Source organism: Drosophila takahashii, chromosome 2L, assembly GCF_030179915.1.
Source record: "Drosophila takahashii strain IR98-3 E-12201 chromosome 2L, DtakHiC1v2, whole genome shotgun sequence".
NCBI lineage: Eukaryota > Metazoa > Arthropoda > Insecta > Diptera > Drosophilidae > Drosophila > Drosophila takahashii.
In genome coordinates, this window is record NC_091678.1 from 7,227,913 (window position 1) to 7,253,673 (window position 25,761).

The 25,761-nt window shown below is 36.7% G+C and overlaps 1 protein-coding gene across 5 annotated transcripts; it reads right to left on the bottom strand.

Annotated features, from left to right (window-relative positions):
• Positions 1 to 50: 50 nt before the first annotated feature.
• On the bottom strand, positions 51 to 24,562 carry Pgant5 (polypeptide N-acetylgalactosaminyltransferase 5). Of its 5 annotated transcripts, none has more exons than XM_017140416.3 (11): positions 24,425 to 24,561; positions 23,849 to 23,870; positions 8,039 to 8,777; positions 7,305 to 7,651; positions 7,076 to 7,242; positions 6,431 to 6,749; positions 6,185 to 6,362; positions 4,087 to 4,267; positions 2,707 to 2,846; positions 2,406 to 2,639; positions 51 to 1,991 (listed from the first exon to the last, which is right to left on the bottom strand). In XM_017140416.3, exons 3-11 carry the CDS (start codon positions 8,216 to 8,218, stop codon positions 1,845 to 1,847), a joined length of 1,893 nt encoding a protein of 630 aa, XP_016995905.1. In that variant the 5' UTR covers positions 8,219 to 8,777; positions 23,849 to 23,870; positions 24,425 to 24,561; the 3' UTR covers positions 51 to 1,844. The 5 variants fall into 5 exon arrangements, with proteins under 5 accessions (XP_016995905.1, XP_070073386.1, XP_070073426.1 ...); XM_070217285.1 differs by lacking the exon at positions 4,087 to 4,267 and adding an exon at positions 5,739 to 5,919 and having other exon boundaries at positions 24,425 to 24,560; XM_070217325.1 differs by lacking the exons at positions 4,087 to 4,267; positions 23,849 to 23,870 and adding an exon at positions 5,739 to 5,919 and having other exon boundaries at positions 24,425 to 24,562.
• Positions 24,563 to 25,761: the final 1,199 nt, after the last annotated feature.

Sequence of the window (25,761 nt, forward strand, 5' to 3'; positions counted from 1 at the left end):
TTTATTAGTGGTTTTACGCCAAGCGTACCATGAATAAAACAACACCGAGGTTTCTCATAATTTGTCATTTTTTTATTTATAAAATTTAAAAAGTCTCTAAACAAACAAAAATCAAATTGAAATGATAAATTCATAAAAAAATGTTGGCTTACATTCAGTTTAGCGTAATCATTCTATTATTCCTTCGGTTTGTGTTTTGAGAGATTTTACAATTGAGAAATGGGAAACCTATATTTAGCTAAATATATATAAATCAACAATTTAAAACATATAGGCAGCTATTATGTTGTAGTAGGCCATAAAAACCGGTCGCACAACACATACTAAACACTAGTTATAGGATTGGTTTCGGGAAAGGGTCTCGACACCTGCCTGTGTTTGTTGCTTGATTGGATTCGTTTTCCTGTTCTTGTTATTTTAAATGTTAATTAAAAATTGCACCGTCACCAGTTAAAATAGTTGCTATTTTGCCATATGTATATATTGTTTCTCTATAACTATGGGTTCTCCATATAATCGTTTTTAAAAATAAATTTAGCTAAAAAGTTTTACTTGGCCTGTGTCTTGTCTGTCTTATCGGTTTGCTGCTGTCAGGGGTCTGTGGAATTTCGTTTTTAGTCAGGTTATGCTTCATTCTTTTGATTGGAATACTTTTCGAAATATTTACACAATAGCTGAGAGAGTAAAAGTTCTTCAATTTTGAGCAATATTTTAGTCGAGAGCTATTGTTGATGTTATATGCCAAACTTTGATTAAATCTAAATTTAATTTAGAACTTAATGGTAAACCTAAAACTAAATGCAATTTATAGTACAGTTTTGCTTGCTTCGCATATGTGTATATCATATAGGTACTACATAAATATTTTATTTAAATGTATATTTTTAATAGCTACATTAATCGTATTTACATTGTTTTTATACGTTTAGTTCTCTTCTGAATGTAGTTTATAAATATTTTTACACTGTATTTATGATATGCGTGCATTTTTAAGAGATTTTCTTATTTTTTCCGTTGTATAATGATTATGGTTTAGAAGCATTTTCGTGTAATTTCCATTTGTGATATGAAGAGCGCGTTATTTTGTTACAAAGCAACAGATTCTCTGATATTTGAATAGCCTAAATAGTGAAAAGTGCACGGAAAGAACAACCCATAAAGTGACATAAAGTTTAAATACAAAAACAAAAGTAGAGAACTTTATATTTCCTCAAGTAAAATTCTAGCTAGGAATGTCGTGTGCTTGGGGTTTTCGGTGAGGAGGGATTAGAACCTTTCTTCATCATTGTATTGTATTTAGGTTATATTATTATTTTCTGCTATGACACACTTGTGGCAATTGCTTGGCCTGCATTTGCTTGGATTCAATTGATGTACTTTTAAAATTATATTCTGTGAAGCACAAAACGTCAGTTAAATGCCAATTTATTGGTACTTGGTCGAAGCTAATGTAAATTTACATTACAATTACGTATACCTAGATAAATCGTAGAACTGCCTGCCTATTTCAAACACATATACATGTATATCATGTAAACAGATAAATCTAAATTTTTAGTATTGACTCTCACGCAATCACACACGCGCATCAAGATTTTGGGAAGACATCCTGCCGCCGGAAGAATTCTCCGGCCGCAAACACATTCACGCACACAGAGAGAGAGATACAAAGATATTTGCATAGAGAGAACTTAGATCCAAATGAACTTAGGCTGCTAAACGTCAAAAACAAGAGCCAGCAAGGATTAAACATATATATAAATTGGAAGTTCTCAGTATAGTTAGTAGGATCCGTTGAGTTTAGTTGTTGTTGTTGTAGTCGGGTGACCCGGTTCGCCATCCAGCTAGTGAGCCTGCCACTTGAACTTGGACTCCATTAGCCACTGCTGGCCCTTTCCGTAGCTGCAGGGACGAAGCAGCGGCGTGTTGGCATCATCCCGCGTGGCGCGCTGTAAGCACTGCCCAGTATTCGTGTGACGAATCCATTTCTCCTGCGAAATAAGTACAGAATATATTAGTTTCATATTGAAAAAGTATATAAAAATGGTATTTTAATTATAATTAAGTTCTTTCTTTAAGGGGTTACTACACTTTTTTTATGATTTTTTTTTACAAATATATTTTGTTTTTTTTTTCAATTAAGAAAAAACGTCTAGTAAGCTAAAGAATGTACATAACTGAAAATATGAAAACAATTGGTTCATAACTTCTTGAGTTATCGCGTCCACCGACTTTTAAGACGTTGTTTCTATAACATAGGATCATAACTTTTAAAGGGTATAACTCCTTAACTATTGATTCGTTCGAAATGAACTTTTCTGAGTGTAGTCTAGACAACTTTAAGTAATTAACAATAAAAACATTTTTTTTTAAACCCTTAAAAAACTACTTAGAAATGCACTCACCTCCGCATCGTAGACCCATTCCTGATTGCCGCCCATGTTGTGGCATCGCACCATGTTGACGGGTCCGTTAGAGCTGGATGCGTCCAGGCACAGATCGTCGGACATGATCTGCTGGCGCTTGGTGTAGGCGAACACCTGGTTGCCGCCCAGGCCGTGGCAATAGCTAATGCCCACCTTCTCGTTGTACTTCCTGCCCATCGTGTCCAGGCAGGTTTCCGTTTCCGCATTGCGGATCTATTTTTATAAGAAAAATCAAAAACCAGTTAAAGATAACTAATCAAAACTCTAAACTTCAACTTACCTCTCCAAGATAGTAATAATCCAGAGGCATTAAGCTTTCGGGATAAACATTCTCCAAGTACCAGCGGAAACTCTTGCATTTGAGGCGATCACGCAGAGCCTTACGATCGCTAACATCGCCAGCCGAAGCTTTGCGAGCTCCTAAAGTTATTTTATAAATAACAAAGAATAGTAAATAAAATACATAGGTTAATTAGGAGATAATGGAATTAAATACATATAACATATATGCTTGGTGAGTGTTTTGTGTATTAAGAACTAGGTGTATGTGTTGTTAGAAAGGCAAGTTAAAAATGCTTTTGTGACTGAATATAATTACATAAGAATACGTGCTGGTAATGAAAGATAAATACGATGAAATACTATGGAACATACATAGTTAGTATACCAAAATCATGCAAATACTGTATAACATTTAAGCATTTCAACTTTAAAGCTACATTGATTGTTCAAGCAGTACCAATAATGTTATTTACAAGCGTCTTATGCATAAAAACTAGAGCTTGAAAAAATATCGACAGCGAGATTATCGAATCCATATTGTCAAAATATCGAAGATATCGATTATTTTCAAACTCTAGAAAAAACCATATTATGGTGTTTTTTTAATAAAAGCTAAAAACAATAATCCATTACCAGTCTAAAAATACATTTAGCTTTATTAGTTTTTCTACAAAAAATAATAACTGGGTTCCAGGAGGTTCCAGTTTCTAATAACCACTCCCACTAAATTTAAACCTTTGTGATTATCCCTCTTCAAAAATAGAAATATTTTTTGGGGGTGGAAAATGGGGACGCAATTGGGACAAAAGACAAAAGAGACAGGTGGGTGTATTTTTTTGGGGGGTGGTAAAAACAAGACCATAACGATACCAAAAAAAAAGTCACAAAAAACACAGAGAAAGAAAAAACTGGAAATCGGGGAACCAGTAAAACAAAAACTTTTTGCAAATCAAAGATAAAAAAGGTGAAGAAAGCAAAAAAAAACATTTCGTGGTTGGATTCAGTTGATTGATCGGTGGGTTGCTATATTTTTTGTTGTTGCTGTTGTGGATTGGATTTCGGTCACGGCCATGCCATAAATCATAAATATTGATATAAATATTTATTATGTGTGTGAATATAGACATTGCATAATGCTAATGCAGGGCGTGCTGCTTGCTCGGGATAAATATTGTAGTTGTATGGTATGCAGAGATATATATATAGAGATTTACGGAACAAAACACACTATTTAAGAGACAGACAATAGAAATTAGAGAGTGGAGAAAAAGAACGTGAGCATGAGAGAGAAAGTGGAGGAGGAGCATTCTGTTGTTTGGTTTTGTTTTCTTGGTTTTTTGCTTGTTTTTTTTTGTATTTTTTTTTTTAGTTTGTTAACCTGGATAAAAACTGTAGTAGAACTCTTTCCAGTCGTCCAGCCAAACCTCGACCAGACGGGCATTATTGTGATTGACTATCTCCGTGGTGCCGCCGGGGAAGGTGTACGGCGTAGATTTGCGGAAAACGTGACCCACACGGGAGCAGGGCGCGATCTCGAGCACACCGCCGCACATCCACACCTGGATGGTTTTTCATATTTCGTATCGGTTTTGTCATTTGGGGATATATATTGGTCGTGTGTTTGGTTGGTTGTTATTTTGACAATCGAGCATTTTGTTGGTCAAGGAGTTTGGACGAGAAAGATATACACAAAGATATATAATATATAGAAAGCTGTTTGTTTATAGAGCGGTTTTAGCCAAGCCTAGCTTTCCGCACTCCCAGCCCTAAAACCTTTAAGCAATTTCAAGGAAAACGGCTTTCAAATTGAAAAATATCCAGGGGGAAATAAGAAAGAGCGACCCCTATAAGTCGGTATTATTTTTGAGGGATTATAAGCACTTTGTATGAAGAGCAGGGAATTATGCGTGGAATTTATACTTGAAAATAGGCCAATATTTTAAAGACTTCTCATAAAATTAAATTAACAAATATTATCGAGATAATTATTTTGATCTGATATTTTAGACGTCGTATTTTTTCCTCTTTTAAATTGGTTAACAAGTATTTTCATTAACATTATAATTAGATTTAAGCTGTATATAATTTAGGGTTTTGAAAAAATAAATTATAACCAAAAAGAGATCGATAAAATTCCGATATCATTTTTCTAACAAATCGATTTCACATAAAATGCAACCTCTAGTTATTATCAACCGTCTGCAAAGTGCTTATTAAACCACAGCCATCTTTCAAAACAACCAGAACACAGGGAACAAAAAAAAATTCAACCAAATATTAAATATTAGTTACAACTTAGGGTAATAAACGAAATATTAATATTAATTACCAATTGGTCAGATACTTAAAGCATAATTAATAAGCAACAAGTTAGTTTAGCTTAGGGTTTCAACTCGTTATTACTAGATAACTGGATTACAACTGGATACGTTTGGTGTTTAGTTTAAGGAAAGATGATATTATTTCTTAGTTAGCTGAACTTGATCTTGATTTGATGAACAGTCATGAGAGAGAGCATGAGCATGAGAAACTGAGAAGAATTGAAGAAAGAACATCGAGAAGAATTTCATTTATAGAAATCATAAAAGGAAACGAAACGTACTAATTAGGATATATGCCAGTGCGGTTATAAGGAGGAAGGTTGATGTGTTCGTACATCGATTCGGGAGCTCTCTGAGTTACATGACATATTTAAGGATAGCTATGTTTATATAGTAGGTGGTTACACGAAATCATTAGCTATAGATTAGTTTTATGCTCGAAAAAACATATCAGCTTGATTGAATGTTGTGTGTTAGTGTTTTAGTGGGTGGAGGGGAAGAACCTTTTCGAAAAGTGTTTTTTTGTTGTTTGGTTTTCTGTCTGTTAGCGTTTCGAAGCCAATTACAAATAGATAACGAGTAATTCTTAAAGTTAGGAGTTAGATGCACGCAATTTAAAATCGACTTGTGGTTGGAATGTTATTTGACTGTTTAATTTGTTGATTGATTGTTTGATTGTTGTTGGTTTTTTGTTGTTGTTTTTGCGAACCTGTGCTCATCGAATAATAGAAATCACGCCACTCGTCCAGCCAAACTTCGGCCACTCGGGCCGCATTGTGCAGCACAATTTTGGCCACGCCGCCGGGGAAGGTGTACGGCGATTTGTCACGGAACACGTGGCCCACGTGGGAGCAGGGGATTATTTCTAAAATGCCTCCGCACTGCCAAATCTGCGGGTTATCATCGATGATTGTTTGTAATGATTTGGTGTGTATTCGTGAGTAGAAATAAATTTTGGTTTCGTTGTTTTAGCTCAAATTTAAAGACTTAAATTAAATAATGTTTAAATAAAAGAAGGAAAAAAAAATCTTAATTTAAGGCAAGGCCTGAAATTGAATTTTCTTTTGCGGCTTGGCTTGGCAGCTAAGGAAAAGAAAACAAAAAAAAAGAGAATACGGGAAAAGCCATCTGTAAAATGCCTTGATATTGCCTTACACGGAACGACATCTCCAGATTCTCGCCGCCCCAAATGTCCATGCCCTCGTCGTAGGAGCCAATCTCATAGAAGTAATCCTTATCGATGGAGAACAGCCCACCGGCCATCGTTGGAGTCCTCAGTGGGGCAGTCCTATCGTTATTCCGGCGCGCCATTTCTCGCGATGGCACTCGGTACCTGTATGTAGTATAGTAAAGAGGATTAAAGAGTTACTTTATAGGGATTACTCCTTCCATTTCACTCACCATCTGAAGTTGAGCTTCCAGTTGAAGCCACCCCACGTGGAATCCGAGGCCGTGATGTATTCGAATGTCTCATCGGAAATCACATCAATAATGGGGCAAACAACCGTTCGACGATTCTGCACAATCCGCGCCAGCAGCGGCTCCAACCAACCTTCGGTGCACTCACAATGGGCATCCAGGAAGGTGATTACCTCGCCGCTAACATGCTCGGCTCCCAGCAGACGAGCCCGAATCAAACCGGAACGCTTTTCTGTGCGCAGCACAAACGTCTTCACCGGCAGCTTGGCCACATACTCCTCCAATTGTTTGCCCAGGAAGTCTGTAAAATAAGATAAAGAAGATAAGTCAGAACTAACATCTTGCAATATGTATTTTTTGCTATTTCTCGATATTTAATTTGTGTTTTTTTCCTTGTAAATATTTATAAATTTGAATCCATATTATTAAAATATCGAAAATATCGATAATTTTCAAGCTCTACCTTGAAAGTTCTTAAAAGTTTATTTGTGTTTTCACTTTTAAACATCGATATTATCGAATCAATTTTTATAATTTTAATCAAATTTTATATATTCATGAAAAAGCTAACTGTCGATATTTTTTCAAGCTCTATTTCAAGGACTCTTTGTAAATCCCTCAACTCACCCCTTTCGCTGGCATCGTCCACCAGAATGATCTCCTTGAGCAGGGCACGCGGTGACCGATTGATAACACTCCAAACGGTACGCAGCAGGGTTGTCCAGGCCTCGTTATGGAAAACTATCACAATGGAAGTGGTGGGCAGCTTAGAGGCATAATGTTTGCGACGGCAACTGCAAAGGGGGATAGAAATCCGGATTGAAAACCAGTTGAAACCATGTTAGGCCTCTCTTACCCTTCATGCCGCACATCAGTCAGCGAGCGATTCAACGAGATCATGTCACTGGCCAACAGATTAAACTGGTTCTCCTTGAACTTCTCCTTCATGAGATCCTTCATGTCAGCGGGTATTTTCACCGGCTTGCCCATCTCGCCCGGCTTGCCCTTGGCCTCCTGAACGGAGGGCGCCAGGAACCACTTCTTTAGCACCACACTGGGATAGGTCATGGATATGCCGCCAGGCGCAAAGCCCTGGCCCATGATGAGAGCTCCACCCGATTCGCCATCTATGGATTTCTCCGTATTGATCTCATTATCATCTACCAGCTGATTGTCATCCACCAGGCGTTCGGCATTGGGCAGCTAGATATTGCGGAAGATAAAAGTAAATTACATTTAGAAATAGTTAATTAATTATTGCACACTTTTTACTACAGGTAGTATAATTTTAAGGGATAAGAATAAGATTTTTTTTTAAATTCAGAAAAATTGCCAGCCTTTGGAAATGGACAGTATTTTTTCTTGAATTTAGTAAAATAGAAAATATTGAAATTTTCTAGATTTAAAGGCAAATATTCTATAAAAAGAATACTTTTTGGGCATTTTCAAGGGCTAAACTTAAGAAAGAAATGTTTATGTGTGTGGCATAAAGCCCGCGGGCACAGTGACACTTTATGAGTGGGCGTTATGACACTTACAAAAGTGTCATAAAGCCCGTGGCCCTAATTGAACGAGTATATTTAGACTCACCTCCACGTCGTACTCCCCGGATCTTTTGCAGCGCCATCCGTCCTTGCCAATGCAATCGGAATAGCGGGCGATGAGGACAAAGTCGAAGATCACCCAGACGAGCGAGGTGAGCAGGACGATCCGACAGGTATTGGAGCGCATGCGCCCGCGCATTTTGCGTGTGAAGGTCGAGAAAGTCATGATTGTTCTAATCTCTGTTAACTATCGTTCGTGCCTAGGCTATTATCCTGGGTTAACTGTTTTGGCGATTTGGGATTTTGTAATTTGATGATGTGGAACTAATATCTTGGTTTAGCACTGTTAGTACCCTGTTTTCTTTTTTAGTTGACGATATGTTGATGTGTGTGTTTTCTTATGTTATGTGTGTTGTGGTTGTTTGTTGGTTTATCAATCGTTATCAGACTTTTATCGCTCCCTCAAGCGTGAAATGTTATTAACTCGGTTGTTGGCACATATGGGAGCTCCTCGACTCGTCTCGTCTCCCTCTCTCTAGCTGTCTGTCTGTGTGCCGCCTCCCTTGCACTCTCGCTCATGCTAGCCCTTTTCGGTTTGACCTTTGACTCCTTTTGGCTTAGAGTTTCTATTGCCGCATATCCCTTCAGAAAAGATCACCAGTCCTTGGGCGACGATTTCCAGGTCCAGTTTCGCCTCGGAAAACTCATTCCCGGACCACTTCTAGATATTTTTGCTCCAACAGTTCCCTCCGGTTTTGAAAAATGCGACCTTCGTTATTATTAAACTGCAAGGAAAGGAAAAAAGAAAACAATAAGCATCATGATAAATCGTTTTGCTGTAATGGATAGCGGTGAACAAAAAATAAATGAAAGTTATGATTTCATATCGCTGCCGTGATTTATTTTTATACCCCAATAATCAAATAAACACTTTTTGTTACCAAATAGATAAACAGATAATTGAGCACAATTTATTTTCCGTTATTTGTAGAGCTATTTCTTCCCAATTGAGTTATACGCATGTGTTTGCAATTAGGGTCGATATAAGTAATTAATCATCATCCCATAATGATTATAATCATTATCATTCCAGTTATCTCTGGGTTATCAATTAATGTGAGTCAATATTACTCTTGGTAGATTTAAGATAAGTCATATTAATTTACGTCAACCTGGGAAAAAGCTAACATTAGCTTGTTAACGATTTTTTTTCAAAATAAATTTTAATTTTGCTTGATTAAAGTATGAAGAAAATATATAAAATATATGTTATTTTCTTTGACTACAAAAGCAAAGTTAAGGCAAGGGTTTCCCTTGGCTTTTCAAATGCAATATTTGTGAATGCCAAACAGGAAATAGAATATGAACTGAAGCAAGCAGCTTAATAAATTTGATTTTTATTGATATTTTTGTTTTGGTCCTCTTGTTGTTTGAGAAAGTAACGCAAACATTTTGCATGCAAATAGCGAAACCTCTGCATCGATAAATCGTATCAAAGCTTAACTTTCAATACCTTTTTTCCGGCTTGAATCTTGACTTTTTCTGTCTATCCCACCGCGGAATCTCTAGCGCTTTGCACACCAAATGCCAAAGGCAAGTATCAGCCGAAAGAGGAGAAAAAATCTGTGTGGTTTTTTTTCTTTCTTCAAATGCCGTTTTGGCCAAAAATTCCATTGACAAAGGTCATAGTCGCAGAGAAAAAACAACGGCAAGACAAGCAGCATCAGTTCCACCAACAACTCGCGCCAAACAAGCTGTCAGAGGGAGGGAGAGAGAGCTAGGAGTGACAGAGAGGGAGAGAAGGAGAGGCAGTACTAGCCAAAAGCGCAACAACTCTTAACGGTATTCTGACGGGGCTTTTCTGACTCCAATCATACCCTCTCAAGGGGTATTACTAACTTTAAACTGGAATTTATCACTGTTATTAATGTTATTCCCTATTTTATATAAACTTATAATAACTGGGACAGGTAATTCGATAACAATAAAAATGGCATAAACATTCAATCAATATTTAAAATTTGCGTATTATTTAACTGTTTGGTTTTACTTTCTATCAGAATTTTTTGTTTATTTAAAAAGTTAAAAATAAATTATTTAAATTTGCTAATGCAAAGGTCTTAAAAACAGGTTTAACATTTAATAATGTGCTTATTAAGGTTTTAATAATATTTGAAGGACCATACTCCCTATAAGAAATATATACATAAATTTGTTTTTTCAAATGCATTTTTATTAATTTATTTATTTCAACACAATTCTCGAAAAATTTGTTACTTCTTGATTAAATTTGTAGCTGAAAATTTGTTTGAATTAATTTCAAGAAAAAGTTAAAGTTCACCCGTTTTTTAGAGTATTTCAAACTTCGATGGTCGATTCATTTCAGTTTTTGCATCTTCCATTTTTTGCGCACATAACGTGCCTTTGAATCATTCATAAGGCATGCGACGTCAACCTCGTTGAGCGGCAAACTAGACAAGACTACGGGTCTGGGAGATCGTAGTCGGAAAAACAGAAACCAGTTTCCCACCATCTATCCAACACACGCACACTTGGCAAGGCTGCCTGGGGGCCAAATGGAGATGCAAAAGTGGGTGGTGGGTGGGTTGAGAGGCACAACACTCTGCTTAAATATGCAGTTGCATGTGCAAGACCCCAAAAGAGGCAAACTTCAGTGGCGCTCACTGGAGAGCCCTTTCAGCCATGTCAGGCCATCAATAATAAATTTGATAACAAGGAAATGTGAAATATAAATTCCAATTTTTTTTTTTTATAATTATCCAGGCGCGTTCGGGTAAAAGGTCATATTAAAAACCACGCTCCGAAATGCGAGTGCTCTTAAAATTATTAATAATTCAGCACAGATTTCCAGAAAAAAATTGAAATGCCATCTCATGATGCTTTCAATGCCCTGAAAACTTTATTTGATAAATGGAAACGAAGGATAAAAAACTTGCACAATTTATTACGTGTTTCCAATAGCTGACCTAAAAAAAAAGTTTAGAATAACTATTACATCATGACAAGGTATAAAAAAACCATCTGTCAAAAGGTCTTTCGCTTCGATTCGGTCTGCTTTTGTCGCATTTAAATTAATCAAATTGAAACAGCTCTGTTTCACGGTTGTTTATGTTTGCCGCCAACCATTTGCATGCATATTCCATCCACTATAGACAATTCAATTACAATTATGTCAAATGAATACATTTTACAATTTCAGAGTTCTGCTTGAAAAGAGCATAATTGGTCTGGTAAAATGTTGAAATTCAATTAAGGCCCCGCACACATATTATTCGAATCGCAATGGATGGATATTTTGTTGGGATGAGCGGTGGCTGTCGAAGTCACGCTTTGTGAACTGCTAATTGACAGGTAATCAGTTTAACTGCTGAAAACAGCAACGAAAGTAAACAATTATATATTTTTCATAATTTACAGAAGGGGTGGCAAAAAATAAAAGTGAAATTCCAATGAGAATTAATCACAGATAATAACACTTCACCCGTTATCTTTGCTCAAGAAATAATTGAATTACCATCTGATAACCACAATCTACATTATAACTTAATTACAATGTTCTATTCAAAGTAAGTGAAGCTGGGAAAATCAAGAAGAGCAGAGCAACAACGCAATCACAGTAGTTTCTCACTTTGTGTGACATGCAATAAACGAATTAATCTTTGTCACAAAATAATTGCATTCTCTAATAAAGAAATCATAAAGAAAATAAATATTTCAGACAAATTTTTTGTCTAAAATCCCCCCACATCAAAATTCTGGCTCCCCCTTTTGGCTAACAGTCTTGTTGATTTAATAAAAATTAATATTGAAAAGTTCCTAAACGATAAAGTTCGTTTTCCCTTAGCCTCCTTCTCCTAAAAACAATAAACAATACTTATTGCTGACTGAGAATAGCAGAGAAGTTATTGAAGTTCCACAGTTCTCAGCAGTAATTTGCGGGAAACTCTCGACTCAATGTTGAGTCGCAGTGCCGACAGCAATTGATGATTTATGTACGACAATCGACTTCAATTGTTGCCGGCTTCTCTGAACTTGAGCGCTGATTTCTGTCTGTCTCTCAGATTTTCCATTCGTGGGTGGCTCTCATGATAGAGATTCAATGCTTCAAGTTTTGCCTTTGCCTTTTATACTGCACTGCGCCAGCACAAATTTTTTTGTCGTAATTTAATTTTCCGGGATTTTAATTAAAATAGAGCGCGCGGCGCGAGCTCAGCAGTGCGCAAAAATTCACAGCACGTAACATTGAAAAAGTGTCAAACTGCCATAAATTGAAATATTCCAGTGCTGCCCGTCCCTTCTCTTCTTTTTATATTTTCCATCTTGAACGGGGCCACAAAGCGGAAGCTAACATTTTTTACAAGGGGCCAAAAGGAGTGGGTGGTGCTGATGAGCATGATGTGGCGCCCGCTGAAAGCTTTTCAAGCTGCGCTGTGTTTATTGCCACTGATAAGGCGCTTGGAGGTGGGCGGGGCAGCGAGGGGCGTGGCAGGCCTCTCTATGTACAGTAGTTGCTCGGGAATTTACAAAACTTTTCGGTTTTTTCTGGTGGTTTTAATTTCGAACAACTTTTCTTTTTATGATGCCGATTTACGAGTGCTCGTGCTATAACTTTTGCGAAACATATTTTAAATTAAAGAATTTTTGAAACCGATGTACAAATGATTCAATTTTTTTAAATCCCAAAGTATTTTTAATCTTGCGGTAATTTAATAATAAAAATGTAATAAATATGCCAAGTTCATTTCTAAAATTAGTATCATTTAAAAATAAATTTTAAAACAAACTAAAAAAAAATTTATTTCAAAACATCTTTATTTTTTTAAATTTAAAAATCTTTTAAATATTGAAACATTATAAAGATAAGAATAACTTAATAACCTTAAATAACCGTTTCAAAAAAATCAAGAGAAACCTATCAAACTTCTTGAGATTTTTAAGGAAATTACCTTCTCTATAGGAACATAAATATCATTTGATATCTAGTTCCTCTGAAACACTATTGTAAATGGGCTAGCTCAAAGAAATAGGTAATATTTGTACAATTTCTCAGCAGGCACTGTAGATGAGCTTGTAAGCGCGTTTCAACTGAACTTGTGCCCCAAAACACTTAGCACGCTTGTTGAGTGTGTGGCGCGCACTCAAAAAAGCGCACAGCAATTAATTTGATGAAAATCTGTGTCAGCTTTTACAAGAAGTTCTCAAACACGAGGCGGAAGCGATGTGAAGCGGAGATAGCTGCATAATGTTAACAGATCGAAACTGTTTGAAAGAGACGTTTGTACAATGTACAGCCATCCAAATATTATAGTTTATTTAATAGTTATGGCCATATGACACTAGGAATGATTTCGAGAAACTTTATATATTTAAACAAGACATGGAAGACATTAAAAACGATTTATACCCTTGAAACATTTAGTTCATTTACGGTTACTGAACTTTTTCAAATAAATTCAAAATTAAATCAAGTGTCATATGGCCATTAGTAGTCGAGTGAGAAAAATCTGTGCATGTTGTCAATCAATTCGTAGTAATTTATTAATGAATAGGCAGCTGTGTTGACAAAGGTCACGTCCCGTCGGTGACAAAAAACAATCAAAAAGAGCAGCAAAGCCAATAAACGAGGGCAACAACTATTGTGACAACGCTTACAAAATGAAATTGTAACACAAAATGCAATTAAGAGTGCAAAAAAAAACGAAAAGGAAAACGGCAAGCAAACCAGTAACAGGAAAATAAAAACAAAAGGCGCACAACACACAGTGAAAACAATTTGGAAAACGTAGGCAATTAAATGCAATTAATGAAATTGTACAATTACGAGAGTAGTTTGCTGACCCGCTGATGACCATTTGACGACGGACTGGTTTTAAATGGTGGGTTCCCATTTGGTCGCGATTTTCGTACATTTGCATACAATCCATAAAACATGGAAAAGATTTGTAGAAAATTTGAAAGAAAATAATAAACGATTTTGGTTTTTTATTTTCATTTTTAAAGTGTTTATATATTTTTGAAAAATTTGGGTCCATTTTATCTCCCGCATGTTTAAACCGTACTTTTAATTTAACATGCGGACGAGAAAACTGGTTTTAGTACTCCTAAATTAATAGTCTAAATAAAATATTCTTGGAAAGCCTACCTAAATAAACCAACAACACCTCTGAGAACAAAATATGTTGACTAATAGGCAGACATTATTAGCGCTACCACTTGACTTCCAGACATAATTTTGCGTACCCCAAAACCAACACAGGTTCCACACACATAAATTCATCATCTCAATGCCCCAGCATGCGCCCCATGTATAAATCATCCGACTTTAAGTTTGGGCACCAGAAAATATATTTGGTATAATTAAGTACACTCGTTTGGCGCACACTTCAACAACAAGTCGCGCCGAACTGAAATAAAAAAGTTCACATAAATTTCAAGAGTGTTTTCTTCTTATTCCTGTTTCTCTGGGGGGATAATACTTGTTGTAGGTGTCTCGGGGGCCCTGCACTCCGGCACTTTAATGATCTGTGGCCAACTGCCAGAAATGTCGGGGATTTCGAGAGTTCGGGAGTTCTGGGCTGCCTGATGTGAAAGGCGAGTAATTTATATTGCACACAAATAAAATTTATTTCGTTTTCATGTTGGCATGCAGAGAAAAGGAGAAGCCGGTCGAGCCGGGAATGAAATGATACAAATTAGCGCTATAAATACGCTCCATACACAAACACACAGGTTCCACAATCCACACACCGCTCGGCTTTTGGAGTCATAAAAACAAATGCGATGCCAAGTCCGTCCGGCAGGTTAATGAACTAAGACGTCGTCGTCAGCGGCGATGACAACGCCTCGCAATTTCAGCTAATAAAATGCTGATTTTCCCCCCTCATCAGACTTTATTTTTTAACAGTCGTACTTCCCTAATATGATACACAAGAAAGTTCTTGGAATTATTAGAACTAAGAGTTATAAAGAAGATTGTTATGCTCATATCAGAATTTTTTAAAGTTTTTCCACCAGTGATATCCTAATTTATTGCGTTTCTATCACTTAAATCACATTAAATATTCCTGCATTTTGTGATTTAAGTAAGAGAAGCTCTACTGTTATACCCGATAAAAACGAGTCGTGTTCAGAGATATGGGAATATCAATTAAAAGAGTCCCCCAAAGGGGCGCGACAAAAGGTTATATCGTCTGGGGAACGTTTCTAACTAAGTGAGAAACAACCGGTTTTAATAAAATTTGGCATACATATTTAGATTTAAAATATGGTGTGTGCTTTTATTCAGCTGGATAAATACATTATTTGCAGTTGCCTGTTGTGTGAGTTAAAATAAATCTAATTTAACCCAGTTAATTATCCAAATAAACGCAAATGCAAACCGAGCTAAGCAAATACATTTTAATAACACACAAAAGTAATTCATTTGATTGCCCTTTGGTTGGGTATCAATCAGCATAAATGGACAAAGCCATAAAAATTGCTTTGAAGATGAGATTTTTCCGCCGAGCCGACCAAAAAGAGAAAATAAATGACAATGAATTAAATAGGAATTTTCGAGAGGAGAACCGAAAAGAAAAGTAGAGGGGAAAACCTGTCACCAAACGAAGAGAAATGTGTCGAAATACGAAAATTGACAACTGAATAATGTATCTGGATATGGGGACATATTATCATCATCATTATCATTTGCAACCATCAACTGTTCCAGACTCATAAAGCGGATTTTGCGCTAATTTTTCTGTCTTCTGTCTTTTCTTCTCGTCGAATCTTTTGGCAAGAGAAAGAAAAAAAAGATTTCATGACTCGCATTTTAATTAAAAGTAAATAGAAAGAGAGAAAAAGTGGGTAAGAGAGAAGGACAACGAATCGGAGCTTAATGTTTGGCATGTGTACACAGGAAAAAATGTGTATATGATATAATTATTTGATATAATAGTAAAACTCACTTAACAATAACTGAGTTTTAATATACTTGCTTACTAAAATCAGGATTTTTGTTATAAATTTTACATAAAAATTGGTACAAAATATAAAAATGTTCTGTGTATCGAAAAGAACGAACAGAAAAAATAGAGTAGAAAAAAATTCCGCTGTGTTAAATGTAGCAGAAGAGGATAAGTAAGAGGCGGGGGCGTTTAGAAAGCAGAAATATGCTAAGAGACCCAGCGTTTGCATAGCAATTGCTCATTTACAGTACTCGAGTTCTTTTTCTGCGGCGTTTTTTATTTAAAACAAACTTTTTTTTTGTTATACCACTTTCCTGCAATTTGTAAAACTTTGCACGAAAACAAGGCAGGCAGTAAAAAAACGCTGAACCCTGCGCATAAAGGGGGAGACAAATAAGTGGAACAAACGAAAAGTTTTTCGAGGTTTGACATTTGGCACAATGGTAATTCTATTTGGACCATCCTTGGGTGGGCTTGAACTCGGACCCGGAAAACAAAACCCCCGCTTTACGCTGTACCCGCATCATTATTTTCCTTTGGTTTCGCTTTGTTCTGCCCTCTAATTATGCCCAGCAGCTTCGTTTATGCGATTAAGCCAATTATGCATTGAGAAAGGTTGACTTAATTAAATGGGATTATAATTGCTGTTTAGAAATTTCGAAAATTCGGGTGCTCTGTTGGTACGCGCTGTTTTCGGCTGCATTGTGAAATGGTTTTGAGAGAGATTAATAGGAATTTTAACAATTCTTCATTATGGATTTTATAAATTTGACCAATTTTCACCTCAAATTCGATTCAACATAGACATGAAATAAATTAATATTTAGACTAGCGCACTTCAAATTCATTTCCATTTAAACTTGACAAATTCAATTCAATCAGTTAAACTAGTTTTACCAAATCGAATCAAAGCAGGTCAGTGAGTTTTCGAATAAAAGACCCAGTCCCCCTTATCCCCTTATCACAAAAACCAATCACGCATGAATGCATCCGGAATTAAGAGATTCGAGGGGGGAGAAGAGGGGGCGTGGACGTGATTTTGCGGTTTTTCGAACCATCGGCGCACACCCTACTATCCCCTCTCTCTTTTTGGCGTATTGTTTCCTTCCCTTTCGCACACACACAACACAGGCCAAGCCAATCTCTCTTTGTCCCATTAAAATGTTATTTCCTTATTATTGCCTTGACTTAATCGCCTTCCTTGCCAGCAGGGTTTTACCCCCTCCTTTCTTCTTCGATTCCTTATTTTTCCCCCACTGTCCCACTTTTACAGCATTCTCCACTTTCGGACTCACATATAGGGGACAATTGTCCCCCACAGCCCACAGAGCCCCACGTTGGGCTCTATAATAATAGCAATCCCTTTTTAATGTTTTTATTTTAGGTTACTGCTTTACAATATTTGCGATTCGTTAATTAATTTATTAATTTATATCTCACATATTGTAAGCATTTGACAACCCCTAAAAATATTCACATAAAGGGCAAAAATAGATAAGATCGCGAGAATTTTTACAAACTATTAAATTTTTTTTAGTTATATCCTTCTTAAAGTACTATTATCTTGACCTTAGCTGTATGAATATATGAGTGACTGACGGACTTTATTCCCCCATTTCCATTTGGCTCCTCGTTTCCATGTGATGCGTGTCCATGACAATGGAATACAAATTTCTATGGCACACATTTGCTTATTTCTGCTCTCGTAGATTTTTGTATTATTTTTTCTCGGTTTTTTTGTAAGGGAGCAGCTTACACAACCTCATAATCTTCAGCTCGGCGCCGCCACAACAAACTAATGCAAAGTGCCAGACCTACAACACTATGCCAAAGAATTTCTGAGTCATCGTTGCGCATTGTGATTATAATGGGGCAACATCTGCAGATTTAAATTTCAATTTACACAAGAAAGATTTTAAATTTTATTTATAAAGAAAGTATACAACAATGTAGGTTTCGTATATATGTATGCATCAAGAGAATTGAAACTTGTTAACCAGAAAACATTTCTAGATTTATCACTATCAATTGTGACAAAGATATTTGAAATTCATCAAGCTCAAAGCTGTTGGTAAGAACTTATTTGCGGTGGGGAGGAAAAGAGAAGAAAACTCTTTGCTAAGAGTCTACAAAAGTTTCTAAACAAATGTACGCAAAATAATAAAGTTATTTGGCAAGTATTTACCCAACAATAAATTTTGGGTCGGGGGAAAAACAGACAAATTTAATACTACCATAAAAGCAGCTTATAAATGTGAACCAATATTTTAATAATATTTATTCAATTTAAAACCAGTACAGACTAGCTTTTAGTTTGAAATTGAAGTACTTAAATTGTTTAAAATTTGCAAATAATTTTTAAAACCTTTGAATAATTTCCCTTGCTTTTTTTTCTATAAATTTGGCAGAGTTATAAAGAGAAGCTGCATTGTTTCTCCCTCAGTTCATCATTGGACGTTACGATTGTCAGCTTATCTGTTATGCAAATGGTATTGGGCTATTGGGTTGCAAGCACAAATTGATTGGAAACCTGACACAGATGGAAACCAAGTGCCATTGAACTAATTAAAACACCTTGCGTAACCGTTCGATGCTGCTTAACCATAGTAATTAGCCTGATGAGGTGACTTTTTGTTCCATGGGACACACGTGAATTGAAGAACCTCGAATTCTGGAGAGCTAAATTATGTTAGGTAAATGTTATTTCAATGTTTGCTTCGCTATCGCTGTTCCATATTCCCTACTCGCATGCGAAGTGCCTTAGATAACAGAACATTCTTTCCGGCTACTTTTCATGCACTAATAGTTGATCAGAATTTATGGGGCCACCATCATACCAACCCAACCAACATAGCAACCCACTATGCACCCATCCACCCACTAGTTTGCATTGCACCCAACGGAGCTGCGTTGCCAACCTTGGTAAATATGCTGTGCTGGCTCTGCTGCATTGGACCTTTGTTGTTAATGCAGCCATTGTTGCTGGCGGGTGTGGTTGCTTAGCTTAGCGTTGTCATCTTGGCTATTTTCCGGTCCAATCTGGTTATTATCAAAGGTCAGAATCGGTAACTGTATGGGCAACCACAATTCCGTTTAGGTTTCAGAATTCAGTTCTTGAATTTCATTCAGTAGCAATCTTTTTTACAAACTATTATTATAGTCAAAAATTTTTAAAAGTATTTTTTAGTACCATTTTTTACTTTTATGTATTTTATATTTTTATACTCGTTTTGTCTTTTTAATACCTATTGAAATGTGGAAGAAATTTTTCAAATCGGACCATTCATTAAAAAGTTATGAGCAAATAAGTAAATTCAAGCAGTGCAAGCAGTTGCTTTGCTGCATGCATTTCTTAATCTCTTTTACACTTCCTTAACAGGTATCTGATAGTCGAGGTACTCGAATATACCATTCTTTCTTGTTATAAGGGAAAACAACCTTTAAAGGTAAATAGCACCAACAAATTTGGTACTCAAGAAGTGTGCAACAAAATTGGTTTCCCAAAACCACCCACAACCTATTCCTGATGATTACATTTCAATTTAAATTAACTAAGATTACATTTACCATAAACCAATTATATGGTGAAAATAGAAACTGGACAATTTTTATTAGCCACCGTTGTTTTAATTTAGCATTACTGGCGGTGCTGCTTGGCTGGTTGGTTCGCTCCAGTACGATTTGGTTGGGTTTTCGGCGGGGTTTGGGTTTGAGTTTGGGCCCGGGTTTCGGTTGGGCTTTGTCAAGTTCGACCCTGGGGGCATGGCTCATAAATTTTCGCTGCTATTGCAATATGAAATATATGTGCAACATAATTGAATTGCGTCTGTGTGGGTGCAGTGTGCGGCGTACTGTTAATTTTTAATTTATGCTCATAAATAATCAAGGCATTTTCATTAGACAACAATTTAAAGAGAATGGAAAAAATGAAAAGAAAAAGCGACGGAAAAAAATGCAAATTCATGGGCGAAAAAAAAACAAACATAAATTCTAAAGAAATGGGAAAAACAAATGGGGGGCTAAAGAGTATTGTATTCAATGGTTTCATAAAGATTTGTTCAGGGAAACTAAGTGCATCTATAAGCTGCTTTCACCATTTGTTTAAAGACAATATTTATGAATTTACCGTTTTTTTTCCTCACGATTAAGGAAAAGAATTTCTTGAATTCCTCTTGAAATACCCCTATTTCATAAAAATTCCATACCTTTTAAGATGCTTCAATGCTTCTTGTTGACCTCCGGCTTATGAACATTTTTTAGTCAGCTCAAGTGCCAAAAATAGAAATAAAAGTGCTAAATTTGCGGAATAGATTCCGTTTCTGGTGTTAAATGCCGCGTAATCATTTTCGGAAGCCCATAAAAGCGCAACTAAAAGAGCAGAAAAGGCGAGGGAGTTAAATCGATGGTGGTGGAGTGCGAAAGCTGTGCAAATATATACCAAGTCAGCTACGTCAGCTGGGCATTTTAATGTGTATCTTGTGACATTCGAAACAGCAGCTCGGAAAACGAGCAGGGGAAAAAAAAACACAAAAGAAATAAGGCCAATGATGCTTGTAATTGTAGCTCCAGTTGGAGCAGCGACTTTTGTTGGTTTTGCAACTGCTGTTGCTGTCGCTGCTGTGTTTTCTACCCACTTTCGCTCCAAATTCCCCCTTCCCCATTCCATTTTGACTGTTTTTGGCCATGACGGCCAATTGCAATTTCAAGGCTGCAACTCCAAGTCGAGCACTCCATCTTCTTCACCATCATCACATCGCATTGCATCGCCCACATGCGCAAACAAGTCTTAAAAACTCATTAACGTTTAATAATGTGAAAAGAGAGACGCCGCCGGCTGAACACTTGGCCACTGAGTTGTCACCAGTTTGTGGTACAGATAAAAATATTACGGATTTTTAAGACAATTTCATTACCAATTGGAAAGTTGCTTAGAAAAAATGCTTGGAAACGGCTAATCTTTCAAAATATCTAAATCTTTTATTTAAGTTTTAAGATGATCTTAATTTCCTTCTTATCATAACTTCTTTTATAATAGAAGATGATCTTAGTTTTAAACTCATCAGAAATTAATATATTTTATTCCTTTTATTACAGTTTTAAGATCATGATATCAGTTCCAAGATGATCTTAATTTTATACTCATCAGAAATTAATATTTTTACTATCTATATGACTCTTTTTTTTCAGTTTTAAGATCATCTTAGTTCCTTTTCTACCATAACTTCTTTTATAACGTTAGTTCCAATATGATCTTTAGATTTTTAATCATCAAAAATAAATATATTTAACATCTAAGTTATACAAAACAAGTTGTAGTTCATATTTCCCCTTTATAATACCAGTTTCTAGATGATCCTAATTTTTTTCTGTGCAGCTACCCAGCATCCTATGTTTACTGCCCCCGATGGACATTTGCTGCACTCAATCAAGCTCGAAAAACCGAAAGGGGGTTGATATGGGAGGTTGGCGGATGGCAGGGGGCTAAATTCCGGGATGAGTTGTCTTCATTTTGCCATGAGTGGCAGCGGGCAACTGCAACAGAGCAACCATAAAAGATGACAACGGCAATAGCATCATTTTTGCTCTACTGCCAGCGTGTTTTTTTGGTCGAGAAAGTGACCACAGAAGGAAAAGAAATGCCAGCATTACCTAATGGACTCTAAAATACTCTGAAGTTAAGATGATACCATTAAAAAAATATCTTAGAGATATTATAAAAATCAACCAATCTTTTTAAAAAGAGATTTACTTGATTAAATATCAAGAACCCAAATTTATCTTCAGGAAAGTGTAAATCAATAATTCGTATCTCAAGAAGTGTTTCAATTAACAACTTCTTAGTGTAGACAGTTCTTTAACCCAGATATCTACTCTATAAATAGAACTCTCGAGACATTCCAATTCCATCGAAAACTCGATCATGAGCAGGAAACTGTGTTTAAGACCACAACATTTTGTCATCTCATCTGTGGGCCGGCTTTATCACTTCTTGCTGTCCGTCTGTCCGTTTGTCCGCTTGTCCGTTCCGTCCGAATAAGAAAACGCAACGAAAAAACCGCATGACAGTGCTATAAAAACCCAGCTTCATCCTAGATAATTACGATAGAGTAAACCCGCTTTACTGCGGGGAAATCTTTTCTTCTACACAGCATCTATATATCTATCTGTGCAGCTTCTTCTTTGTACGCTGCCAGCCATAACTGTAGTTGCAGGTGTGTAGGTAAATGTACTCGTGTAGTTGTTGTAGTTTCGGTGTTTGCTCGGGGGAATTTACGGAGCGTTGATGGCTTTCTCCTCTAAGACTCGATTTTATGGAGGAGGAGGAGGAGAAGGAGGGAAGTGGATAACGTAGTGCTCCAACTAAACTGGGAAAATGGGAATGAGGAGAGGGAGATGATCTCTAGGCCATTAAGAGTGGCCACTGGCCAGCAAAAAAGTTTTCGTTTATTGGAGGCATGGGCCAGTTTTATAGCTTCATTTGCACACAACAACTGCTGCAGAGGCCGAGGTCAGGTTGCTATATCATAAGGGGGCATAGAGGACAGGTGGGCGCAGGAGTGGGCGTGGCTCGTTAGCAAAGTGCAAGGTGGATCGCTGTTCTTCAAGCGGAACGGTAGCCAAAGGCCTTCAGAGACTTCTAGCTAATCGAAAGCTTTAAATTAAAAAAATAATCTTACAATTTTCCTTTATCGTTATGATAAAATGGAATATCATATGGTTTATGCGACAATATTTCAAGATAATTGCAGATAAGGTTTAATAACTAAAGAATTCCAACGAAAAATAAATTGTACAAATATTATGTTCTTCTTGCGAAAAATTTTGAAGAGAAAATATTTATTCAATTAACACTAAAAACTTAAAAACTTTTAGTTTAAACGATAATTGTTAACTATTTTAAAAGATAAGGCCCAGTGAAATGAGTAATATTTCCAAGAATTCGACCAAAAAAAAAGCACCCAATAACATTTTGAGCAATCAGTAAGTAGGAAATGTTTCCGCGAAATCTTTCCCACAATCAGTGTTTCTTCTTTGTGTGTCGCGTATTGCCATTGGGGCTCTACTATAGCCAACGAAAAAGTCACGACCCAAGTGAGCATTATTTTCCGACGATCCGGTGGTCACTATCATCATTACAGTGCGGCCGATAAGTACGTGGCCCATTGTCATTAGCTGTGGGCATTAATTGCAGGTGGAAAGCGACGACCTTAATGCATTCGGTTCCACAGTGCCGGCTGATAAAAAGCAATGCATTTGCAATGCCACGAGTTGAAAGCAGAAAAAAATAATCTCGACTAGGGGATATCCGGTAATTACTGTCGTGTTAAAAAAAAATTGTAGGTTCAGATAGTAAGATTAAAATAATGCAAATTTCTTTTTGGATAAATTAAATTCTTTGTAAATATTATAAAACAGAATAATAATTTTCGAGATCATAGATCATTAACTGTTGATCCCGATAAGGAATATATGTAAAACGTCGGAACTGACCAGTACTATATAGATTATGCCCTCCCGACTCACAAAAGAAACGGGCATTAAGCAGGAAAGAAATCCTATTAAATCAAATTTTTCAGAATCTATAATTTTCGAGATCACAGATCATAAACTGTTGATACCGATAAGGAAAATATGTAAAACCTCGGAACTGACAAGTACTATATACAATATACCCTCCCGACTCACAAAAGTAACGGGTATTAAGCCGGAAAACTGCATTTAGCCAGAAAAACGAGAAGAGGAATCTTCAGCGGATTTTATTTACACGAACCGGTTTAATTGGCTCGACCCCCAATCAAAATCAAGTTCACGAACGCACTGGCATTACGAGTCCAATAAGTGCATGCGGGGAAAAACAGATGAAAAGTCTCTCGTGGAAAATCGCTTACCCAAAGGGAAAATCTCTGGAAGCTGCAGGATGTAGAGATGAAAGGAGAAATCAACAAAAGTGTTGCAGGATTAACGCGAATTCTTTTCGTTTTTCTTTTTTTGTTTTGGAGTGTGTATGTGGCGAATTAAAGTGACCAACAAAAACAGACACACACACACGGGCAGGCCGCTCACTAACTAACACACACACTCGCACGCACTGAGGGCGAGCGAGAGAGAGGGGGTAGAGAGTTGGAGCGAGAGAGCGAGCGAGGGGCGATTCGGAAATTGAACACGTTTGCCGCGGTTCCGATTTCGATTTCGATTCCGGCGGAGGGCGTAGTACCGCCCCTAGAATGTGGGCGACCCGGTTTATTTACACGTCCGTATGCCCGAATCGCTCAGATACATATATACATTACAGACCGCGCCTGCTGCTGCTGCACTTTCTACAACTACAACTACAACTCTCTGTTGCGTACGCGCGTGTGTGTGTGTTGGTGTGTGCGTTTCAAGTGCACACGTATGCAGCTGGCTGTGATTTCTTCAACTTGATTCGATTTTTATCCCGAAAATACTCGGCAAAAACTACTCACACTTGCACTGCACAAGCACTGTCGGATCTCTTGATTAATAATTAATTCGTGCGCGACGCGACATGTCCTCCCCGTAGCAAAAAATTACCAAGAAGAAGAGCGGTGCGGTGGCTTAAATAGACTTTTCGGGTTTTTGGGGTGACCAGAAACTCACTGAACTTCGGGATGTGAGAAATAATACCGATACTTTCTGAGTAAAAATAAATATCGTGACTGGTTCACAAATTTTAAGATTAGTTCTAAAATTATTTTGTTGTTAAGTAATATGATATTATAATACTTTATAAAAATAGCTATTAAATGCATTTACAATACATATACAATAAACTCCAAAAAATATTAAAAACTACCTTTTTCTATTCCTTAAATCCGGAATTCGAAATGTAAATGTAAACATGTACAAATAAATACAAAATTGGTAATAGTCTAGAAGAGCGGCCTGAGCACCAAAAACCGCGAAAAAATTACCCTCGATGGACCGCGATTTCTTAGGAATTTACGTGCAGAAGATTATTTGCGGAAATGCATGGTTCTCTTGTAATTGCATTTCAAAGTTGCGTGTTTTGCTATAAAAACAAAGTAGGATTTTGAGGTGTTTTGTGTCATTTTGCTATAAAAACAATGTAGCATTTTCTAGGAATTTATGGGTTTGCTATAAAAAACAAGTAGGCTTTTGTTGCTTAATCAGAAATGGCACTTTTGATTTTTGTTTACTATGGATTCCTGCAACGGGTGCACTATTTCTTATAAAGACTTTCTTGCCATGGACGAAGAAGAAGTGTTTGCATTTCTGCAGAGACATGGAGTTGTTCTAAAGAGCAAGGACTGTCCCAAGGGTACCTAGCGCGATTCACTTTTTTGAAAAGGCACCCAAACCACACCTCAAGATTCCATGCAATTTTCTCAGCAATGGGCGAATTGTTTAATCCTGAACGCGATGTTAGTATTTAAAAAGAGATGGGAAATGCTAAAAAAGCGCGATTTTTTTTTTTAATTTTTTTGCCTCCGGCGCTTTTTTAGCATTTCCCATCTCTTTTTAAATACTAACAATTAACTATCTTAAATTTCAGGAATCCACCGATACGGACAATGAAAAAGAATAGGCTTAATCTGTACCACTAACCAGCATTTTTTATAAATAAATATTTACTGTCCAATCATTAACCATAGTTTTATATAGCATTTTATTTACTATTACAAATAAGTTACAAGTATAAGGAGGTACTGATAAAGACTAAGGTTGATCCTCCTCGGATTGCGATTTCTTAAGACACATCTTAAAAATGTATATGTTGGTCATCCATGGTCGCCCAAGCTCTTAAGGAATCACGGTCCAT